The sequence below is a fragment of the Solanum stenotomum genome, chromosome 4 (assembly GCF_019186545.1).
Source record: "Solanum stenotomum isolate F172 chromosome 4, ASM1918654v1, whole genome shotgun sequence".
NCBI classification, from domain to species: Eukaryota; Viridiplantae; Streptophyta; class Magnoliopsida; order Solanales; family Solanaceae; genus Solanum; species Solanum stenotomum.
The window spans coordinates 57,262,130-57,283,386 of NC_064285.1; the positions used below are offsets into that span (position 1 = coordinate 57,262,130).

General features: G+C 33.9%; 4 protein-coding genes across 4 annotated transcripts in view; 2 read left to right on the forward strand and 2 right to left on the reverse strand.

Annotated features, from left to right (window-relative positions):
• The window catches only part of LOC125862623 (potassium transporter 4-like), a 346,656-nt gene that overhangs the window by 23,005 nt on the left and 302,394 nt on the right, over nucleotides 1–21,257 (forward strand). The window lies entirely within an intron of this gene.
• Nucleotides 3,821–7,471, reverse strand: LOC125862637 (U-box domain-containing protein 35-like). The gene is made up of 7 exons (XM_049542755.1): nucleotides 7,110–7,471; nucleotides 6,912–7,003; nucleotides 6,700–6,821; nucleotides 6,328–6,519; nucleotides 5,896–6,205; nucleotides 5,276–5,377; nucleotides 3,821–4,264 (listed from the first exon to the last, which is right to left on the reverse strand). The coding sequence occupies exons 1-7, from the start codon at nucleotides 7,297–7,299 to the stop codon at nucleotides 3,938–3,940; spliced, it is 1,335 nt and encodes a 444-aa protein (XP_049398712.1). The 5' UTR covers nucleotides 7,300–7,471; the 3' UTR covers nucleotides 3,821–3,937.
• Nucleotides 17,938–19,740, forward strand: LOC125861579 (uncharacterized). Its single transcript, XM_049541441.1, has 3 exons — nucleotides 17,938–18,225; nucleotides 18,307–18,566; nucleotides 19,551–19,740. The coding sequence occupies exons 1-3, from the start codon at nucleotides 17,938–17,940 to the stop codon at nucleotides 19,738–19,740; spliced, it is 738 nt and encodes a 245-aa protein (XP_049397398.1).
• Nucleotides 20,425–21,257, reverse strand: part of LOC125862636 (brefeldin A-inhibited guanine nucleotide-exchange protein 5) — a 41,485-nt gene continuing 40,652 nt past the window's right edge. Inside the window, exon 34 of the mRNA XM_049542754.1 lies at nucleotides 20,425–20,987. Within this exon, the coding sequence (XP_049398711.1) occupies nucleotides 20,925–20,987 (63 nt within the window). The 3' untranslated portion in view covers nucleotides 20,425–20,924. The remainder of the gene's footprint in view (nucleotides 20,988–21,257) is intronic.

Below are 21,257 nucleotides of genomic sequence, written 5' to 3' on the forward strand. Positions count from 1 at the left end.
TCCTTTTGAAGACTTGAGATATATTTCTGATTCTAGAATTATATTAGATGCTCTTTATACTTATGCTACTAGTTTTTGGCAAATTCTTTGTTGTTTCTATTGTTTGTGGCATGACTTAACTTTGGGAGTCTCATATGTGTTATTTCTTTTGGCTTACACACCATTTTGGGGTTCTCGGGTATGTGTCATCATGACCTTGACTTTTGGATCATGACACTTCCTATTAGTTCTCCTCTTCCAAAGGTCAATTTATGACCTAAAACAATCTTTTAGACAATAATACCTTTGATTATATAATGCGATCATATAATATGGATTTGTTATGATTCATGAAGATCATTTTTTGCACATCAGAAGATTTAAAGATAAGTTTGTGATCTTATCATTGAACGTAGATGATATATTAATGGGTGAAAGTGACATTGATTTTGGAAAAGAAATAATAGAGTGGTTATCATTTTCGTTTGAGATGAAAGATATGGGTAAAGCAACATACATTCTTTTGGTGTTACGATTTCAAGAGATCGTTCAAAGAGATTGTTATCTCTTTCACAAGAACTTTACATTTAGAAAGTTCTTGAACACTTCAATTTGCAAGATTGCAAATCTATAAACACTTCAGTTTCTAAAAGTGAAGGTTTGATTTGAATGATGTACCCCTAGACTCCACATGAGTAGAAATATATGAGAAAAGTTTCTCATGTCAGTGCAGTCGAAACTCTTATGTATGTTATGATGTGTATCAAATCAGATAATTGTTATGTCATCGAGTTAGTTAGCATATATCAATCCGACCCAAGACTGCAACATTGGAATGTAGTTAAAAGGATATTGAGGTATCTCAAAGGCACAATCGACTATTCCTTATGTTATCAAGGAATGATCTACAACTCAAAGGCTACATAAATGTTAATTGGGGAGGAAATTTAAATAAAAGAAAATATGTTGTCTCCTGTATTCAGATTAGCAAACCAGAAATAATAAAAGATGAAAAGAAAAACACAAAGAACTATCCGAGTCCACAGAACCCACTGTGTGTCCTTAAGAAATTTAATCCCCTCAAGAACCCGAGGTTGCAGATTAATTCCTCCCAAGATAAAACGGATTAACCATTAAAGAAGTAGCGGTACCTCAAACTTCGATAATTTCAATGAACTCAAAATGACAGCAACGAATCACACACACAGACACGATCGATCGATTTTGTTTTGTAAGAAATGTATGTAAAAGAAGGGAAGAATTCGATGCAGAAAAATGAGAGAAAACCTCTCTATTTATAGCCAACAAAGGGTAAAAGTCACAATCTTTTGGAAAGAAGACAACCTTTCAGAAAGGTCACAACACTTTGGAAAAGGCACAACCTTTCAAATGGTCACAACCCTTTAGAAAGGACACAACCTTTCATAAAGGTCACAACCCTTCGGCTTAGTCACAACCCTTCAGGAGAGTCACAACCCTTCATTTCCTATTCACACCTTTAAAACCCAACAAAATCCACCTCTCAATATGCATTATTTCTTAATAATGGCGCCATATCATGGAGTAGCAAGAAGCAGTCATGTATAGCCTTATCTACATCGAAAGCTGAATTCCTAGCACTTTCATATACTGTGCAAGAAGTTGTTTGGCTTAAGCATTTTCTGGTTCACTTGGGTGTGTATAATAATTTTGTTAAGCTTGTCACAATCAATTGTGATAATCAGGGTGCAATAGCCAACACAAAGGATCTGAAGTATCATGGGAAGACAAAACATATTGACATAAAGTATAATTTTAGAGACATGGTAGTACAAAAGAAAGTGAACGTGAAATACATATCTATGCATCAAATGATAGCAGATCCCTTAACGAAACTCATAGCATGTGATGTTTATGAGAGACATGTCAAGTCATTTGGTTTACTTAGATGTTGATGTATTTATATATTTTTTTTCCAAGCATGTTTATGTAAATTCACATTATTTAAAGTTAATATTGGTTTATGCCTAATTCTTCTTCTTGTTGATTCGTATACATATGTTACTTTTTTATGTAGTGTACTTAAAATTCTGAGGATAAAAAGTATGTCAAACGGATGAAAAAATTGGCTATATATTCGCACAAGTAATTGCCTCTATTGTCTAAGTGACAAGTGGAGATGAGACAATTACAAAATAATTATTGTCAAAAGTGGTGGTAACCGAGAGTTGTCATTTGTTAGTTTATCTTTAGTGATTAATATGAGTTAGTTTGTTTCTAATGCCAGATATGACTTTTGAAGAATAAAATGATGAGTAAATTTATGAACTCAAAATTAGACATGAATTATCTGAACTATCATTTACACAATATTTAATTAATAAAAGACATATGATCCATAAAAAAGAAGTCAGTATTGTGATACATGTTTCATACCATGTATGCATAGAGTGACCCATAAGGGAGATACACGTTTCGTCTCTACTAGCTACCTTGTCCAGCCCTAAAAGTATAAGTAATTTTCACATTAGACCTTCATGACTTTAATAAGTTTCTTGAGATTCAGTTTGGTATTTTCTATCTTAGTATTTTGCCAAGAGATCATGCAATCATTTTGGCGAGACATTTCTTCAAAAGTATATCACGTTGAGGTTACGAGATTCATAAGATGAGGAAGACATTGGATATTATCACATCAATTGTGTTCATTGAAGTCCTTTATGTTTTTCTATAAGACACGTACATAATGATGACTCAAAATTATGAAAAAGAGATGATGAGAAATATGAATGTGATAAATGATCTTGGGTACTGCATACTATAATCTACTTTATATTTCATTGATCGAGATATTGTATATTCCTAACAAATGTAAAGCAAGGAAGTTCTTGAAGTATGCAATGGTCACACAGTCTAGTTGTAACGTATGAAATTTACCGAATAGGAATGAGAGTTGACCCATTTTATGTGAGCGGAAGATGAGGGAGATTGGACCGGGTCACCCATGTGGGTCAATCCAGATCATGCAAAAGAACAGACAAAACTTCTTTGCCTCTCTCTCCAATTCCGATAAAGTTTGTATGAAGATTCTTTGAAGATTTCTTCTCTGAAAAGTGAACAATTGTAATAGGTACGCGAATATAGACTGTGATTTTATATGATGTAGTTCACTTTTTGTATGTGATTACACTTTTTTGACAAGTGAAACGAATTCAATGATCCTGCAAACTAAGTGTTTGATTAGATTCTTCACTTGTAATCATCTGTAGTTCAGTTAATAGTTTGGGGTAGTCATGTTATTAGTTGAGTTACTTGTAGCCAATTTTTACGATTGTTTACTAAAACCATCATAGATTATTAACATGTGCATTTCATTATTGCAGAAATATTTCTCCATGGCACACCCAAAATATAAACCCTCGATCTCTAGAAGATTTTGGAATGTTCAATTTATATGACCTCAGTGATGAGAATAGTTTGTGTGCCATTTTTTATAATGCATGATATGTGTGCATCATACTCAGAATGAGATAGCTTTCATTTCCCCCAAATTCATTTTGCAATGGTCCAAGAATTTCTTATCTCTCCTTTTGTAGATCTCATACTTGTCTCCATCCTTGAGCTCAATTTACTCCATTAATAGAGGATTGAGTTTCTCTTATTTCTCAGAATCAAGGATTTGACACATATACAACAACAATAACAAACCCCAATGTGATTATTTTTGCTTCCATTGAACCGTTTGTATCTATATGCATCGGAATCCCGATTCACTGCACCCAACAAAAAAGGAAATTACATCAATTTCTTAACATTTGATAAATATAAAAAAAGAATAGAGAAATTGGGATTAGTTTCTTACTCATTGATGACAATATCAATGACCAGGCCAAATAATCGATTAGTAATATGCCTGATATTGCCGGAAGAACTTCCTCTTCATATCCCTCACATTTTCTTCTCTACTCATGACTAATGATCATCTCAACGCAAAGAAATAAAGGTAGAAAATTATCGAAACCACAAGTATCCTAAGTAAACTTTGATACTTTATAGCCTTTTGGGAGTGAACTAAGGACTTTATAGTAGACTTCTTGGCCTCAGATTTTTTAAGCGCTTTTCTTTCAAAACGCTTTCTCTTTTGTGCCTCTCTTTCAGCCTTTCTTTGAGCAGCTTTCGCCTCTTCCTTTGATGCAATTCTTAATGCTTTCTCCTTGGCAACACGATCCAATGCCTCTTCCTTTTCTCGTCTCGCTTCTTCTAGTTTCTTCACATCTTCCTTCCTCAAATTTTCAAGTTCCTTCAACTAAATACCATAAAAAAAGAAGTTAAAATACATACTAAAATAGACTTCGAGCACATACTAAAATAGTCTTCGAGTACTCGAAGACTATTTTTCCATAAACGGATGTACAAAATGATGTCGGAAGACTAGCAATTACTTAGACAAGGAGTGGCAACAATATTAGGTAAAAGCATATATTATATGGGATTTACAACTAAAAATGTGTGACTAAGGTACAAACATAAGGAATGTGTACACTAAACGTACAAATGACGTTACCAATAAGAAAAAAAGATTTGATTCATGGGCAAAGTCAAAAGTGTTATTTTACCATTTACATGACTTTGATAAGTACTTTAATCACTATTTTGCATTGTGATATTGTTTCCTAGCTAAAAGCTATAGTAATGGACAAGTACGATGCTTACGTGGTTTAATATTATTGGTGAACATATCACAAAAATGATAAACAATTACTGCTGATGCGCAGATATTTAGCCCTTCTTTAAGAAGATTGGAGCCCATATAATCTTCGCTGATCCAGTAGTATAACTCTTGACTTGTCCCCTCACAGATACAACAATCCAACAACGTTGTATAACCCAAACAACTCTTGATTAATTAAAGAATCCAGAACTCCACCAAAAGAACACATTTCTTCAAATTTCAATGTAAATAGGTTCTCTTTAATATATAAGAGTAAATTAAAATAGAGATTTCTAGTTCTTATTTGATTATAAAAATATATACTGACTACAACAAAAACAATTTTTAGCGGCAATAAATAGACACATTAATAAAGAGTACTAAAGTCTTTACCGGTATTAGTTAAGTGTCATTAGATCCAATGTCACTAAAGCCTTAAGGGACATATACAAAGAGGGCTAATTGCCGCTAAAAATACATAATTAGCGGCAATTGCTAATCAATTACCGCTAAAAATCATTTTTGATATAGTCACTGCATATCATTATCCTCTGATCTATACTTTCCAATCTTTCATGATTAAAAAAGAGTAAATCAATTCATTACCTTTTGCTTCTCTCGTAGTGCTTCTTTGCAGGCTGCATGGTACATTTCCATAGTTTGAATTGTTTGTAACTCTAGTCTTCTCAGCTTTTCTCCCATTTCTTTCTGAAAAAAATCTAACATGTTAAATATTGATAATTGATAATTGATCTATCAAATTGGTTGGGGAAACAACTTCAAACTGGTGAAGTGAAAGCTGTTCTAGAGCGAACTAGAAGGAAGCATTGGAAGCAGTTCAGAAAGGAGATCACCGAGAGAACAACTGTGAAGGGTAGGAACTGGACTACATTCAAGCACTTGAGTGTATAGACTGAAACAGTTGTGATACAGATTAAGACGGAAATTAGATCTTTTAAAAACTGGGAGGAAAGCTCGTAGGTGCAGCAGTTTGATTTATATAGGCTTTATTCTGGAGGCCTAATTTTCCTTATAGCACCCTTCCTAGAAGGTGGTTGTGAGATTAGGTGCTCCTTTAGGTGTATTTTGTTAATTATGGTAGTTTTTTGGTGGTGTTGTTCATGGGATTAGAGTTTTCGTGAAATCTAACAAGCAGAGTTGGTTTGGTTAAATTAAATACTTGACAGAGACCAAAAGTGCAGAGGTGCAAGAAGTTTGAAGCTTACAATTTTATCGGAGGACAATGGATTTTCTTCACATTTCTGTTCAGATAGTAGAAAGTCATTTGTGGAATGGATATGATCAGCCAACCTTGTAGGACCAAAACCAGACAACCTTGTAAGCTCTCCAACGTTTTTGCTGTCCATAGATACTGAGGGACGATGAGAATGAACTTCACTTCCTAAATTATCATAACAATCCAGGAACAAAGTACTATCTGTGCTCATTCTATCAGAACCTGAAAATGAATTATCAGCTTTTGCCACATAAACCTGATCATCTGATGTCTTGTTGGTTGATATACTCACCCGAGACCTGTTTCCATACATATGAGAAATGCACGTTATGTGGGATTATATATACTGGTACGTTGCATGGTGGTGTTGTTGTTGTACTAGTACGTACTTAACTCAAATGTATATATAATCTACACTTACATTAAATTAGTTGCATCAAAGTTGGAATTGCGTTGTGGTGGGACTCGTATGCTAGGATTCGAGAATCTCCGTTTCAACGGATGAGAAGCCATTCTTGTAGAACTGATTTTCCCTTTGGAAACTATGTAAATATTGCAAAAACTTGGTGCCTTCTTCATTACAGTATTTGCAACTTCACTTTTTGTGAAAAGTCTGTCATTATAAAATGAAATTTTAGTATCTCTAACATAGATATTACAACAACATACTCACTGTACGTATTCCCACAAAGCGGGGTCTAAAAAGGGTGGGTAGACCTGACTACTACCTCACAGGTTGTTTCCGATAAACTTTTGCATAGATATTCAAAATAAGAAAAAAATTAAAAAGTACCTTGAAATCCCATTCTTTGATGGACAACCAAGTATCAAATTTTGAACTCTATATAGTGAAACATAGTCAATAAGAGACTTTGCAATGTCTTGACCTTCAAGTATGATTAGGTCATAAGCTATCTGAAAATTTGTGTAAAAGAATAATGTCATAATATTATTCTCATTTTATTCTAAAAATCTTATTTTCGCGAAATAAATTGGTTTTCTCACTTCTTTGAAAGAACAAAAGACGCGAAAAGGAAGGAACAAATCTGTACATTGGCTATTTGAATCTTGTCCGATTGATGAATCATTACCTCCTACTGCATAAGAAAACACAAATCCGAAAAACAAGAACATGTACATTATTATATGAAATAAAATTGATTACAAAATCGATTAATCGACATACATTTTTTTAATGTATACCATTGTTACATTCAGTTGGAGATTGTGGTGCTGATGTAGTTTGAGTTTGAGGAACATGAAGTAATGTAACCTTTTGGCCTTTTGTAAGTACATTTTCAGTAGCCCATCTAAGTGCATATTGGCTTCCTTTATTTTTATCAATGGCCACAGCTACCAATCTTTCTTCATTTAATCCTTGTAGGCTCACCATATTCAAAAGCAAGAAGAATATATATATTTTTTGAGTAGAAATGATCAAAATGAATTGTAGGTTGATCAAAATTGTCAAGAATTAAAGAGGGGAATAATGTTCCCAACATGAATTTGGAAGAAGAAAAAATTTGACCCTAGTTGTTGCCTTTTGTTTGTCTTTCTATTTTTGGTCAAAATCAATAATGAAAACATAACGGCCATCAAGAATTCTCTAAACCTTTGCCTGATTAGAAGGATGACCACTCTTGAATGATTTGAAATGTTGAGTTTTTAGCCAACCTTATTTCTTATTTTCTTGGGTTGACTTATTTTTGTCCTTTAAATATATTTTTTAGTCTCTTAGGCTAAAGTGCTCATATTTGACCTTACTTACATAAATTGACTTTAAAACGATCGTGAGTATCACATGTCACTCATATGTCATTCTTAAAAAAAAACAATCATAAAAACTATACTTTTTTCGTTTTCCCACCTGATGTTCAGTATAAATCACGATTTGAATTCACCTCTAGTTATGGATGGAGCAGTTTCACCGCTGTTTGTCATAAGAACTACACTCATTCCTACTTTCTCTCAAGTTCTACAATGGCCAAGAATCCTAGGGAAAAGCCTCTATGCTAAAAAGAAGTAATCAATCGAAACTATTATCTCATTGAATGGATCGAAAAAAGACTATGATATGTTCGTTTTGATTGAAGAGAAAATCCATACTAGGTTATAATATAGGTGTATATATTATGTTGTTCAGCGAGATTTTCGCCATTTACATAACATCAGTTGTATCACATATACAATTCATGTTGTTGCCATTAAATACACAACTCCTTCACTGATGCGAGTAACTAATGCAACAATGTGACCAATTACGTTAATTTATGAAATTTATGTTATTGGTTTGTTGTAAAATTGTAAACGAGATACTAGTAACAATCTACCCCAAAATAAATTCTAAAATAAAATCTGACAATTTTATTTATTCTATTGGCTTCATTTTCTTTTTGTTTATTGGAGATTGTGGATTGAAGTTGTAACACACCGAAAATTTCTAAGTTAAGACTCGAACCATTCTTCATTTGTGAACGATATTTTACCGAGTGATTTTTAAAATTTTCTTAGGTGTTAAGGTCACTAGATATAACACCTCGAGTTCCAAAAAGAAATAAAGAAAAATTCGTTCAAGTTACCCATCGGTTCTTATAAGTTTTGGGTCAACTTCAAATGATCATATCTTTTAGCACATAAAAAGTTAGGTATCCCATGAGCTATCAAATAGAATATCTTCGAGTCCTCTTTCCAACACCGTCGAGTTTGATAAATTCCGAGCTTGAATGAAGGAGTTATGCTCGTTTGAGTGTAGCCTCTCTATTTAAGGCTTTCCATCCGTTTTAGGAAAGGGTATTTTGATCTTTTCCTTTTTTCCACTTGTCTTAACCCATTTTTCCTGACCCAATTAAGGGTTTAATCAGATTCTATCCAGCCATTCACGTTCAAAACACTTAGGATTTTTAGAGTGAGGTTTTCAAGAGGAGAAAAATGAGGTTTTCAAGCGTTCTTCAAGATTCGTTGATTTTCACCAAGAACATAGTTCTTTCAAGGTGTATGTAAGTTTTTAGAGTGATGGGTTTGTTCACCCTCGCACCAATCATAAGTTTTCTTTACGAATTCGTTCATGAGATTGAGTATATTGAGATCTTGTTGAGCTCTTGACGTTTTGTGCTTCATTCTTTGATAATTGAGTTTTGTTGAGTCTTGAAGTGAGGGTCTTGCGAATGAGTGTTGTTCTTGGTTGAGTGGATTTCGTTGTAATTATGTTGGGTTTAAGAATCCAAATGAGTTTGGGAGGAAATCGTTCGATTCTAGATGAATTAGGCCTTGAGTTGAGTAAGAAAAATTCGTCGAATTTTCTGGGTTTGGACTGGGGCGGCAAGCCCCTGATGCGCCAGGAGGGATGGCGCCATACGCCTACAGTGCACCACAAAACCAGCCCCAGTAAATGGAGGGCTGGCGCAGCGTCCCACGGATGCGTCAGTCCACCTTCCCTTTCGTTCTTCGATCTGTACTTATTCCATTGAGTCGAGCTTTCATTCCCTTCTTAATCCTAACCATCTAAACCTACATTAATCATTGAGAGATCCTATATATCATAAATAACTCTTGAATTCACATTTCAAATTCAAGATAGAGTTAAGAGTAAAGTTCGGGGAAGTCCTTTTGAGTCAATTTGAGAAGTGTTTTGCAATCATTTATAACTTGTTTTATGACTTGAGTACTTGAGTATGAGGATGAGGAGAGTTGAGTTTCATGTTTCAAAATGAATATAAGGGAACTAAGTATTCCCAAGTGTAAATACTTTTACATTTCAAAGCGAGTTTATGAAGAGTTTTTGAGCTTTATCTCTTTTGAGAGAACTTTTTGAGAATAATCTAAAGTTGAGGATGAGTTATGTTTTTAAACATATGAGCATGAGTTATATATATTTTTTGAGAACGATATATATGAGTTATATATATTATTAGGTGTAGTATTGAGCACCAATATGGGGATGAGTTCAGATAACTCAAAATTCTCATAAACCATGTATGCCAACATTTTTTAGATGATTCCTTATTGCTTTTAAGCATAGCTTAGTGGATCCACTTAGTTAAAGATTTTCTATACCCAGGCAAGGTATATGACAGTTCTGGCAGTGTGGGTACGTAGCTCATAGTGATAGTTGTCGGTTAGAGAATCTCTCAAATAAAAGTAGAGAGCTTATTATGGTATTTTTATACATTTTGAGTCCTTGTCTACTGTTTGCAAAGCTTTGTATATTGCATCTTTTATTGTTGCTTTCATATTGAGTTGAGTATTCTTGAGTTAAGTTGAGTTGAGTATTCTTGAGTCGAGTTGAGTACTCTTGAGTCATATTGAGTTGAGACGAGGTGAATATATCTTTCCTTTTATTAGTTCAAGCTTATATTTATGTTTCAGATTTCCCCTTGCATGCTCGTACATTCATGTACTGACGTCATTTGGCCTGCATTGTTTCATGATGTAGATACAGGTATTCAGGATCATCAACAGTGTTTCGTTGAGGTCATGTGACATTTCAATCAGCTTGGTGAGCTTTCTTATATTTCGAAGGACTTCACATTTACCTTACAGTTAGTAGCTTTGAGATGTCATGGGTCTTGTCACAATATCTTTCTATAATAGTAAAGGCTTCACAGATAGATAAAGTTGATGAGTTTTTCTGTATTTACTTTCTTTTGAGTTGTTTACAAACTATAAGTATTCTCATTGAGTATTGTTCAGATTGACTCTTTTAAAGTCGAGTATATGAGTTTGATAAATATAATTTAGTTTTAAGCTTATGTATGCTTGAGTTAGTCTTCTTCTTGTAGCCAGTCAGGATGATGGTTCGCTTAGGAACCATCAATGGTTCTCAAGTGTCTGCCACATCCAGGGTGTAGACTCGGGTCTTGACAAAAGTATCAAAGTTAGTCTATTATTGAGGTGTATCAACTTGTCAACCATTCAAGTTCTAATATGACATTTTGGGAATCGGAACGCAAAGAACAATTGCTTAGATTATGTTATTGATGGTATCATGATACATTTCTGATAAATGATGTATCATCATACATTTCCAATACATTACGCCACTATACATCTTTAATAGTTGATGTAGCATGATACCGATATGATACATTACATAATGATACATTTTCGATACATAATGTATCGTGATACCTTCCTGATACATTACATAATGACACCTATCCAATACATGATATATCATGATACATTTTAGATATATTACATAATGATATTTTTTCGATACACGATGTATCATGACACCTTTTTGATACACGATATATCATGATACCATTTTGATACATGATATATCATGATACCTTTTTTATATAAGATGTATCATGAGACTTTTTTGATACATGACGTATCATGATACCTTTTTGATACACGATATATCATGATATAGTGGATACGTTAAAGAATCACATACTCTTTGATATTTTATGTTTGGTTGACTTTTCTTTAGCAATAGTCTTGCAATTTGAAGAAGAAATATCTAGATACACTTATCGTTAAATAATAATAATAATAATAATAAGGCATAATAATAATAATAATAATAATAATAATAATAATAATAATAATAATAAGGCATAATACAAAAATATGCCCTTTAACTTGGCCTCATTTCACATTTATACCCTTCAACTTTGGGTGTGCACAAATTGACACTTAAACTTGTATAAAGTTGAACAAGTAGATACATGAGTCCTATGTGGCATAATACACATAGGACACCACGTAGGACGCAAATTGCCATGTAGGATGCCACATAGGGCGTGTTCTATTTGGTCAATTTTAAACAAATTTAAGTATCTACTTGTGCACACTCAAAGTTGGAGGACATACATATAAAATGAGGCAAAGTTAAAGGGCATATTTATGTATTAGTAATACTTGTAACAATAATAACAATAATAATAATAATAATAATAATAATAATAATAATAATAATAATAATAATAATAATAATAATAATAATAACAATAACAATAACAATAACAATAACAATAACAATAACAATAACAATAACAATAACAACGCACAAATTTAAGAAAATCTCTTATTTGAATTTGAAGAAATTAAAAGTAAATCATGCTAAATTGGTGGAATCATGACGTGTGAGAAAAATATGGGTAGTATAGTTGAGAGAAAGGTGGAGAAAAAAATTAGTCAAATACAATTTCTAATTAGGTGTGAAATAGGAATTGGGTATATGTGATGACATTGAAGGTTAATTTTGGATTTTTTTTTTTAAATTATCATTTTACCCCTCCCTATAGCTGCTCCAGGTTATGTTGGATTAGTTTATGAAGTCATTTTTGTAACAGGATCGAACCGTTATGATTTTTCATTTTTGGGAGTTTTAAAGTTCGGAGACTCTTAAGTTGATATAAGTGACTCCAATCAACAACCGAAGCTACCAATGTCGGAATAGAATTATGTCAGTTCTATCAGCTCCGGAATGCAGAATTTGGTCGGGAAGTGCTGTCGTTTTCAATTTCGGAATCCTTATGTAAATTTGAGCTTTGGAGTTTGAAAGTTTAAGTGAATTTAGATCAAGATTTGACTTTAGTCAACATTCAAAGTTTCAAAATACTAATCAATTAAATTGATTAGTGAAATATAATTTATTGATTAATATTTTCATACCATTGCTTAACTTATTATATGTATCAGGGGTAAAAGTTTACATATAGGATTTACATATGAAAACTTGTAAACTTTCATAAAGAAGTATATCCATCTCCAGAACGAAACATGAACCTATCAAATAACTACTATTTCACAAGTCCCTATCTGTCACAATTAGCTATTGTGACTGTTTTTCGTTAAGTTTTAAATAAGTTAATTTAGTCCCTTTATTTTAGTATTAAGTATTTACTTATTAGTCCTTAAGCTTAGTTAATTGCAATTGTGGCACTAGTCCTACATTCTGTTAGAGAATTTGACAGTTGTCCTTAGCAACGAAAATGTCAGATTTGCTATATACAAATTGTACTACTCTGCTAAGGGGAATCATTATTATTGACTCAAAATTTCTCTCTTCTTCTCATGTTCTCCTCTTCCTTTCTTCCTTTTACTAATTTGGTATCAAGAGTTAAGCTCTTGTTACAACGGTATCAAGGCCACCTGGTACTTCAACGCTTCACGTAATAATGTCGACTCCAGAGCTGCAAAGCTTGCAATATGATATCCGCATGTACGCATTCAACTCTCAGTTTTTATAGAGGATGTAGGCAAACATTTTGAAACCCTCAAGCTGAATCAATCACAGTTTCAGGTTTAGTTGGGTGAGATTTGTGAGACGAACAAGAAGCTCGAGTTCATTATTTCGAATATGGCGTTGCAGAACAGCCCGAGCTCTCCCCTCTCTACCCCATCTGATTTGACTCCACAGTCAATACCAACAGGGGCTCCTGGAACTCAGGTTCGACTGGAGACTGGCCAAACTTCGACTGGAAAACCCCCAATGGTAAGCTCTACAACTCAAATGGTCGGTTCTCACCTTCCATTTACTCCATCTGCTTTTGAGGTAGGTCGGGGATTCACTTTTCCACCCGCTCCTCTTTTCTCAAGTCCTCCTTTGTTTCGAAACCCACTTTATTCTTCATCCCCCCTTTACTTCCCACTCCGATAGTCCATACTTCAGAACCTGCTTCCACTCATAGACCACTTAAACCAAAGATTAATTTCCCAAAATTTGATGGCACTAACCCTCGGAGCTGGTTAAGGAAATGTGAAAAGTTCTTTGAATTATACAATATAGGGGAATAAGAAAAACTTAGTTATGCATCTGTACACCTTGGGGAAAGGGTTGATATTTGGTTTGATAGCTATCTAGTCAACCATAGGGGAAGGTTGGCGGAGGTTTTTCACTAAGCTTTGCAGGAGATTTGGAAACATTAGACCTCAGGACATTATTGACGAATTCAACAAACTCATACAAATGGGGACAGTGGATCAATACCAAGATAAGTTTGAGGAACTCATTAGCTACATGACTATAATTAACCCCTTGTTGAATGAAACTCACTTTGTAGCGAGTTTCAGCAATGGTCTTAAACCAGAATTGAAGCCCTTGGTTAAATTAGCTAATCCCACTGCGGTGCTTATTGCTTATGAAATTGCTAAGTTGTATGAAGAATCATTCCAGGCTCTTATTCCTTTTGTTCTAAACCCAAGACCAGTAGCTATCACATATCCGAGGAACCCACAACCAAATGTTGTAAGACCCCCTATTGTTCATTCTCCAAATCAAACACCATCGAGGATAACCTATCCTAATCAAAGACCACAAGTTAGGGATCCATTCAAGACAAACACTTTACCACCTAACTTGGAGGCATTGAGGGTACAAGGTCTTTGTTATAGGTGTAAGGAGAAGTATTTTCCGGGTCACCAATGCAAGCAGAAAGGGTTTTCCAGGTCACCAATGCAAGCAGAAAGGGTTACATGTTATTGATGAAGTCGAAATGGAAAGTGAAGTGGAACAACCTGAAGAGTTTATGGATGTACCTGATACTCTAGAGGAAGAAGGTGAGGTTCAAGCTGAAGTATCCTTAAATGCATTATTGGGCTTGAATACCTCCAGTGAACACATAACTACAGTTACAATTGTAGGCTATGCTGGAAAACTACCAATGACAATTTTAATCGATAGTGGTTTTACTCACTCTTTTGTGGATCCTCACATTGTTAAACTGCTTCGATTACCAGCCCAACCAATGCAACGACCCATGAGAATCACAGTGGCTAATGGGCAGTTGATGAGTTGCCAACTAGAGACTCCATCTTTTGGGTGGAGGATGAAGGGTGAACAATTTAATTTTAAGATGAGATTGATGAAAGTGGGTGGGTGTGATATGATTTTGGGAATGGACTGGATAGATATGGTTACGCCTGTAATTTTGCACACCAGACCTCACAGTATAAGTTTTATGACTAATGGGAGACTGATCACATTGTATGGAATTCAAAAGGACCTTGAGGTCACCCCTATAGACACCAAAGTTTTAAGGAGAATGTTGCAATGTGGTACCTGTGAAATTGTAGTTGAACTATCACTGATAAGTGATAGTATGGACAACCAAGAGAAGGAAGTAATGCATCCTTGCATCAAGAAGTTATTACAGAACCATGCTGCCATCTTTCATGAGCCCAAGGAACTACCACCGGAGAGAACTTGTGATCATGCGATCAATCTAGTCCCTAGAGCTCAACTTTTCAATCTCAGATCATACAAGTATTCGTTTGATCAGAAGAATGCCTTTGAGTCCATTATTAATGACATGCTCAAGGCTACCAATGTGACTCCCAGTCAATCCCATTTTGCCTCACCAACCTTGTTAGTCAGGAAGAAGGACTCAACTTGGAGGTTGTGCATTGATTATAGGAGATTGAATAGCCTTACTATTAAGAATAAATATCCGATTTCGATGATTGATGATTTGTTGGATAAGCTTTTTGGAGCTAATGTGTTTTCCAAAGTGGATTTAAAGGCATGTTACCATCAAGTGCGAATGAAGTTTGGAGAAGAATATAAGTTCGCTGTTAGAACAGGGAATTCAAGGTCATGCCATTTGGTTTGACTAATGCACCAGCAACTTTTCAGTCCCTAATGAATGCAGTATTCAAGGATAAGTTAAGGCAATTCATTTTAGTATTCTTTGATGACATACTAATATACAGTAAAACCAGGGAAGATCGCATTCAACATTTAGGAGTGGTGCTCACAATACTTAAGGAGAACAAGTTATTTGTTAAGTTAAGCAAATCTGAGTTTGGACAGTCGCAAATTGAGTACTTGGGGCACATCATTACAGGTTTAGGGGTGAGCACTGACCAATCCAAAATCTCTGCAATGGTCAAGTGGCCTCGATCCAAGACAATTAAGGAATTGAGAGGATTCTTGGGCTTAACAAGATATTACAGGAAATTTGTGCAAGGTTATGCACATTTGAGCAAGCCTTTGACTAATTTGCTAAAGAAAGGGGACTATTAGTGGAATGGTGAGGCTGACCAGGCCTTCCAGCAACTTAAAATGGCCATGGTTAATGCACCTGTCTTGGCACTTCCAGACTTTACAAAACCATTTGTCTTAGAATTAAGTGGATGCATGTAACACTGGAATTGGAGCAGTGTTAATGCAAGATAGAAGTCCCATAGCATTCCTGAGTCAGTCTCTAAGTAAGAAGCACCACATATGAGAAGGAGTTGATTGCTCTCCTCCAAGCTGTAGATAAATGGAGACATTACTTGCACCCTAACCACTTCATAATCAGAACTAACCATTTTAGCTTGAAATCCCTACAAGAACAAAGGATCACTACTTCCCTGCAACATAAAGGATTGACCAAATTTATGGGGCTAAGTTTTGAAATACTCTACAAGAAGGGTGTAGATAGTGTAGTGGCAGATGCCTTGTCCAGGAAAGTAGATCATCAACTGGGGAAGGAGAATACACACTGTCTCACTATATCAACACTGTAGCCTAAATGGATTGAGGAAATACTAGAAAGCTATGAAGGTGACAAAAGAGGTGTTACAAGCTACTATTATATTGAGTAGTCATCCTGATCCTACACTTGATATTTCCTTACAACAAGGAGTTTTAAGGCATAAAGGAAAAGCTTGGGTAGGAAGTCATGGACACCTAAAGGAGCATTTGGTATCTACTATACATAAATTAGGATTAGGAGGACACTCAGGTGTGTGGGCTACATACCAGAGATTGAAGACAGTATTTTACTGGCCTGTTATGATCGAGCAAGTTAAGAAATGAGTGTGATGTCTGTCAAAGAAGCAAAGATGAGCAAGTAGCCTACCTTGGTCTGTTTCAGCCCTTACCAATGCCCGAGAGAGTATGGGAACACATATCTATGATTTCATTGAAGGCCTACCTAAATCAGAAGGTATGGACACTATTTTAGTGGTCATTGACAGATACAACAAGTATGCCCACTTCATTGCTATTGCCCACCCATTTAATGCTTCTCAAGTAGCTAGAGTTAGGGGTGTACAAAATCAAACTGAAAATCAAACCAAACCGCAAATCGAGTCAACCCAAAAAAAAACCCGACTATATTTGAGTTGGTTTGGTTTTAACTAAAACAAAGCCAACCCGAGACCAAACCAACCCGAATTTATATATATAATTTTAAAATTTTATTTTATACATAAAAATATTTACTTTGATATAATTTTTAAATATTTCTTATGCTTTTCCATAGTTTTTATCTTTTAATATATTATTTCAAGTTTGAAACTTAGAATTATGAATGGGCCAATAAAGATTATAGTCCATAGATGTTGGTAATTATAATAAAGCTTAAATCAAAATCAAATTAATACTAATGCAAAAAGAAGATCAATTCAACACTAAGAATGACAATAATATTGAATATTTGTTCTTTAGTTTTACATTGGTTTAGACAATTAAAATACATAATCTAATTTTAATTTTCTTTAATATTTAGTCATGTAACTAATACTTATTAAACTTAATTTTAGCATGATTTAGTACTTTTAAATTTTGATAATTTTCATTATGACTTGTTAATTTGCAATATTTGTTTTACGCGATTTCATTATTATTATTTTTGTTGGATATTTTAGTGTCATTAATCATATTATATTGTGTTATATTTTTAAGAAACATCTTAGATAGTTGTCTTTTGGTAGGACTAAAGAAATATTTAAAGTACAAGTAAATTATATGTTTGTATGAATACTTTACCGGAAAAACCCGAAAAACCGAAAAACCCGAAAAAACCCGAAAAAATCCGAGGTTGAAAAACCCGAGTTTTATTGGTTTGGTTTGGTTTATAAATTTAAAAATCCGACACAAATGGTTTGGTTTGATATTTGAAAAACCCGAACCAACCCGGCCATGTACACCCCTAGCTAGAATATTCATGGACAATATCTACAAGTTGCATGGGCTGCCAAAAATTATAATCACTGATAGGGAGTGGAACAATGTGTCGCTTCGGAAAACATGGGTATTGAAAATCTTAAAAACCCGTAGGTTCCCAATTTTAAAAAAATTCCTACCAAGATGACGGATCCAGAAAGGTTGAACAGGTGTTTGGAGAATTACTTAAGGTGCATGACAGGTCATAAACCAAAGGGTTGGAACAAGTGGTTGTCTTTAGCTGAGTTCTGGTACCATACTTCACTGAAAATGTCTCCATTTAAGGTGATATATGGTTATGACCCTCCTCAACTATCTTTCGAATTGATTGCACAATCCAGAGTTGATGTTGTCGACCAACTATTCAAGGAAAGGCAACTGATGGCTAAGATATTGAAGGAGAATCTTGCTAAAGCTCATAACATGATGAAGGTAAATGCTGATAAGAGAGGGACATAGAGGGAGTTTGAAGAAGAAGATTGGGTGTTTTTGACGCTACAACCTTACAGACAGACATCTGTAGCTATTAGGAAAAATCTCAAGCTGGCATCAAAGTTCTATGAACCTTATAAGATTATCAAAAAGATTGGACCAGTGGCCTACAAATTAGCATTGCCTCCTACTGCAAGGATACATCCTGTTTTTCACATATCTCAGCTTAAGAAGAAGGTGGGTGATCAAGTGAATCCTACTATAGACCCTCCCATTTGTTCACCTGATGGCCAACCCCTAGTGGAACCTGTGGCTATATTAGAAGGGATGTACATGACAAGGTTGGTTCGAGTTTTTCAAATATCAAACCAAACCATTTGTGTAAAAAAAAATTAATTTATAAACCAAACCAAACTAATAAAATTCGGATTTTTATCGGGTTTTTCAAATACCAAACCAAACCATTGTGTCGAATTTTTAAATTTATAAATCAAACCAAACTAATAAACCTCAGATTTTTTTAGATTTTTGGATTTTTCAATAAAGTTTGCATACAAACATATAATTAACTTGTGATCCAAATATTTCTTTAGTCCAACCAAAATACAATTATCTAAAGTGTTTCTTAAGAAAATAACACAAAATATGAGATGAGTACTAATGACACTAAAATATTCAATAAAAAATAATAATGAAATCATCATATAAAATAAATATTGTAAAGTCATAATGAAATGATCATAATTTAAAAGTACTAACTCATGCTAAAATAAGTTTAATAAGTATTAGTTACATTACTAAATATTTAAGGAAAATTAAAATTAGATTATGTATTTTAATTGTCAAAACCAATGTAAAACTAAAGAACAAATATTCAATATTATTGTCATTCTTAGTGTTGAATTGATTTTCTTTTTGCATTAGTATTAATTTGATTTAGATTTAAGTTTTATTATAATTAGCAACATCTATGAACTATAATCTTTATTGGACCATTCCGAATTCTAAGTTTTAAACTTGAAATAATATATTAAAAGATAAAAACTATGAAATAGTATAAGAAATATTTTAAAATTATATCAAAGTAGATATTTTTATGTATAAAATAAAATTTTAAAATTACATATATAATGTCGGGTTGGTTTGGTCTCGGGTTGATTTTTTTTAGTTAAAACTTAAAACCAAACCAACCCAAATATAATCGATTTTTTTTTCCAATACCAAACCAAGTCAAACCAAACCACTAATCAGATTATTTTTTTTCGGTTTGACTCGATTTGCGGTTTGATTCAATTTTCGGTTCGATTTTGTACGCCCCTAATTAGAATGAAGAATCATAAAGAAAGGAAACAAGGCTGCAACACAAGTGCTCGTGCAATGGGCCGACTTACTGCTAGAAGAAGCTACCCGGGAAGATTATCAATTCATCGTCACAATTTCCAGACTTTGCTGATCCTTGAAGACAGGTGCCATTTGAAGAAGAGTGGATTGTCACAACTCACAATTAAGTTTTAAATAAGTTAATTCAGTCCCTTTATTTTAGTATTAAGTATTTACTTATTAATCCTTAAGCTTAGTTAATTGCAATTGTGGCACTAGTCCTACATTCTATTAGATAATTTGACAGCTGTCCTTAGCATCAGAAATGTCAGATTTGCTATATACAAATCGTACTACTCTGCTAAGGGGAATCATTATTATTGAATCAAAATTTCTCTCTTCTTCTCGCGTTCTCCTCGGACTTTCATTAATTTGGTATCAAGAGTTCAGCTCTTGTTACACTATCATCATTCAATTTAAGAGGTAAATTGATTTTGAACCAAAAGAGAATTTCGCCCTTTGATAAATCAAAACAATGAACAATATATACTACATATAATAATTATATCAAGATGACGAGTACAAATATATTTTAATGTATCAGAGAGTTTATTTTATTTAGTCAGCACAAAGTAATTATATTTACTTGTTCCGTTCAACCCATATTAACAGCTTAGCTATGACTAAACATTAGATGGGAGTCCCAAAACCAACTACGTCTCCCATCTTGGGTGCTGGTCAAAAAACTCAAGCAAGAAATGTTGAAAAACGACTAAACGCAAGAGTTCTTTTCCTTGATACACCTTTGAAGAAATATATGTTAGATTTTCGGACCATATGTTGAGTAAAGGTTTCAAACCTTTCAAAAGTGACGAAGCATTGTACGAAATTTTAACAGTTTTAATACAAGAAAGAATAAAAATAGCATTATCCTACAGTAGTAAGACTACAGACAGAACACTACAAAGTCACTACATCAAATAGTACATTACAATGACTCTCAGAAAAGGAATATCACTCTATAATTATGTTTAGGCCTCTTACATACATAAGCCTGCAACTGTTTCAGAAAAAAACTAGGAACAAAGACTGGTAAAATCCATGCCTAATTTGCACAATCAAGGCAGTTATCTTTTGCAAGTCCAACAAAATTGTCATTTGTCACTATCATAACGGTGTACATACATGTGTGAATCTTAATCTCTCCGTCTATTACAAGAGGAGGGAGATGTTCTATAAGCCTTGAAATCTAACCTGAAGAAACTATTAGAATATCGATATCCTGAGGAAAGCAGTAGAGAGTAGTAGTACACCAATTATCAATTCAACCTCCCAAGCTTTTCATAGAAAATCATGCCTCACTTGGCTCTCAACACATCTTAAGCCAACAGCGGATTCAACTGCATATTAAAAAGATCTGCAAGGGATCCACGTACATCCATCTGAAGTAGAACAAGACCGTTAGCAATTTGGAATGACATAAAAAATGATTAATAGCAATTTCAACTGCATATCTGTTAAAAATATGGCCAAAACTCCATTATCTTTAGCTGAATAAAAAATCATTTAAGCCTAATAATAGACTTTCAACTGTGTATTTCTTCTATATATGCAATGACTAGTTGTTTCAACTGTGTTATTTCTTTCTCGAGCAAAAATTTTTGTTTTGCTAATTAAAAAAATTAGCCTACATAAAGGCATTAAAATTTTAA

What these genes read in the sequence shown, in the direction of transcription:
- LOC125862637 (XM_049542755.1), bottom strand. Translation starts at nt 7,299, where the DNA reads ATGGTGAGCCTACAAGGATTAAATGAAGAAAGATTGGTAGCTGTGGCC. An exon ending in TCCAACTGAATGTAACAATG is followed by an intron (nt 7,004 to 7,109) that starts GTATACATTAAA and finishes TTTCTTATGCAG; the next exon opens with TAGGAGGTAATGATTCATCA. An exon ending in TTTGATGCAACTAATTTAAT is followed by an intron (nt 6,206 to 6,327) that starts GTAAGTGTAGAT and finishes GTATGGAAACAG; the next exon opens with GTCTCGGGTGAGTATATCAA.
- LOC125861579 (XM_049541441.1), top strand. Translation starts at nt 17,938, where the DNA reads ATGACGGATCCAGAAAGGTTGAACAGGTGTTTGGAGAATTACTTAAGG. An exon ending in AAGCTCATAACATGATGAAG is followed by an intron (nt 18,226 to 18,306) that starts GTAAATGCTGAT and finishes CCTTACAGACAG; the next exon opens with ACATCTGTAGCTATTAGGAA. An exon ending in GAAGGGATGTACATGACAAG is followed by an intron (nt 18,567 to 19,550) that starts GTTGGTTCGAGT and finishes GCCCCTAATTAG; the next exon opens with AATGAAGAATCATAAAGAAA.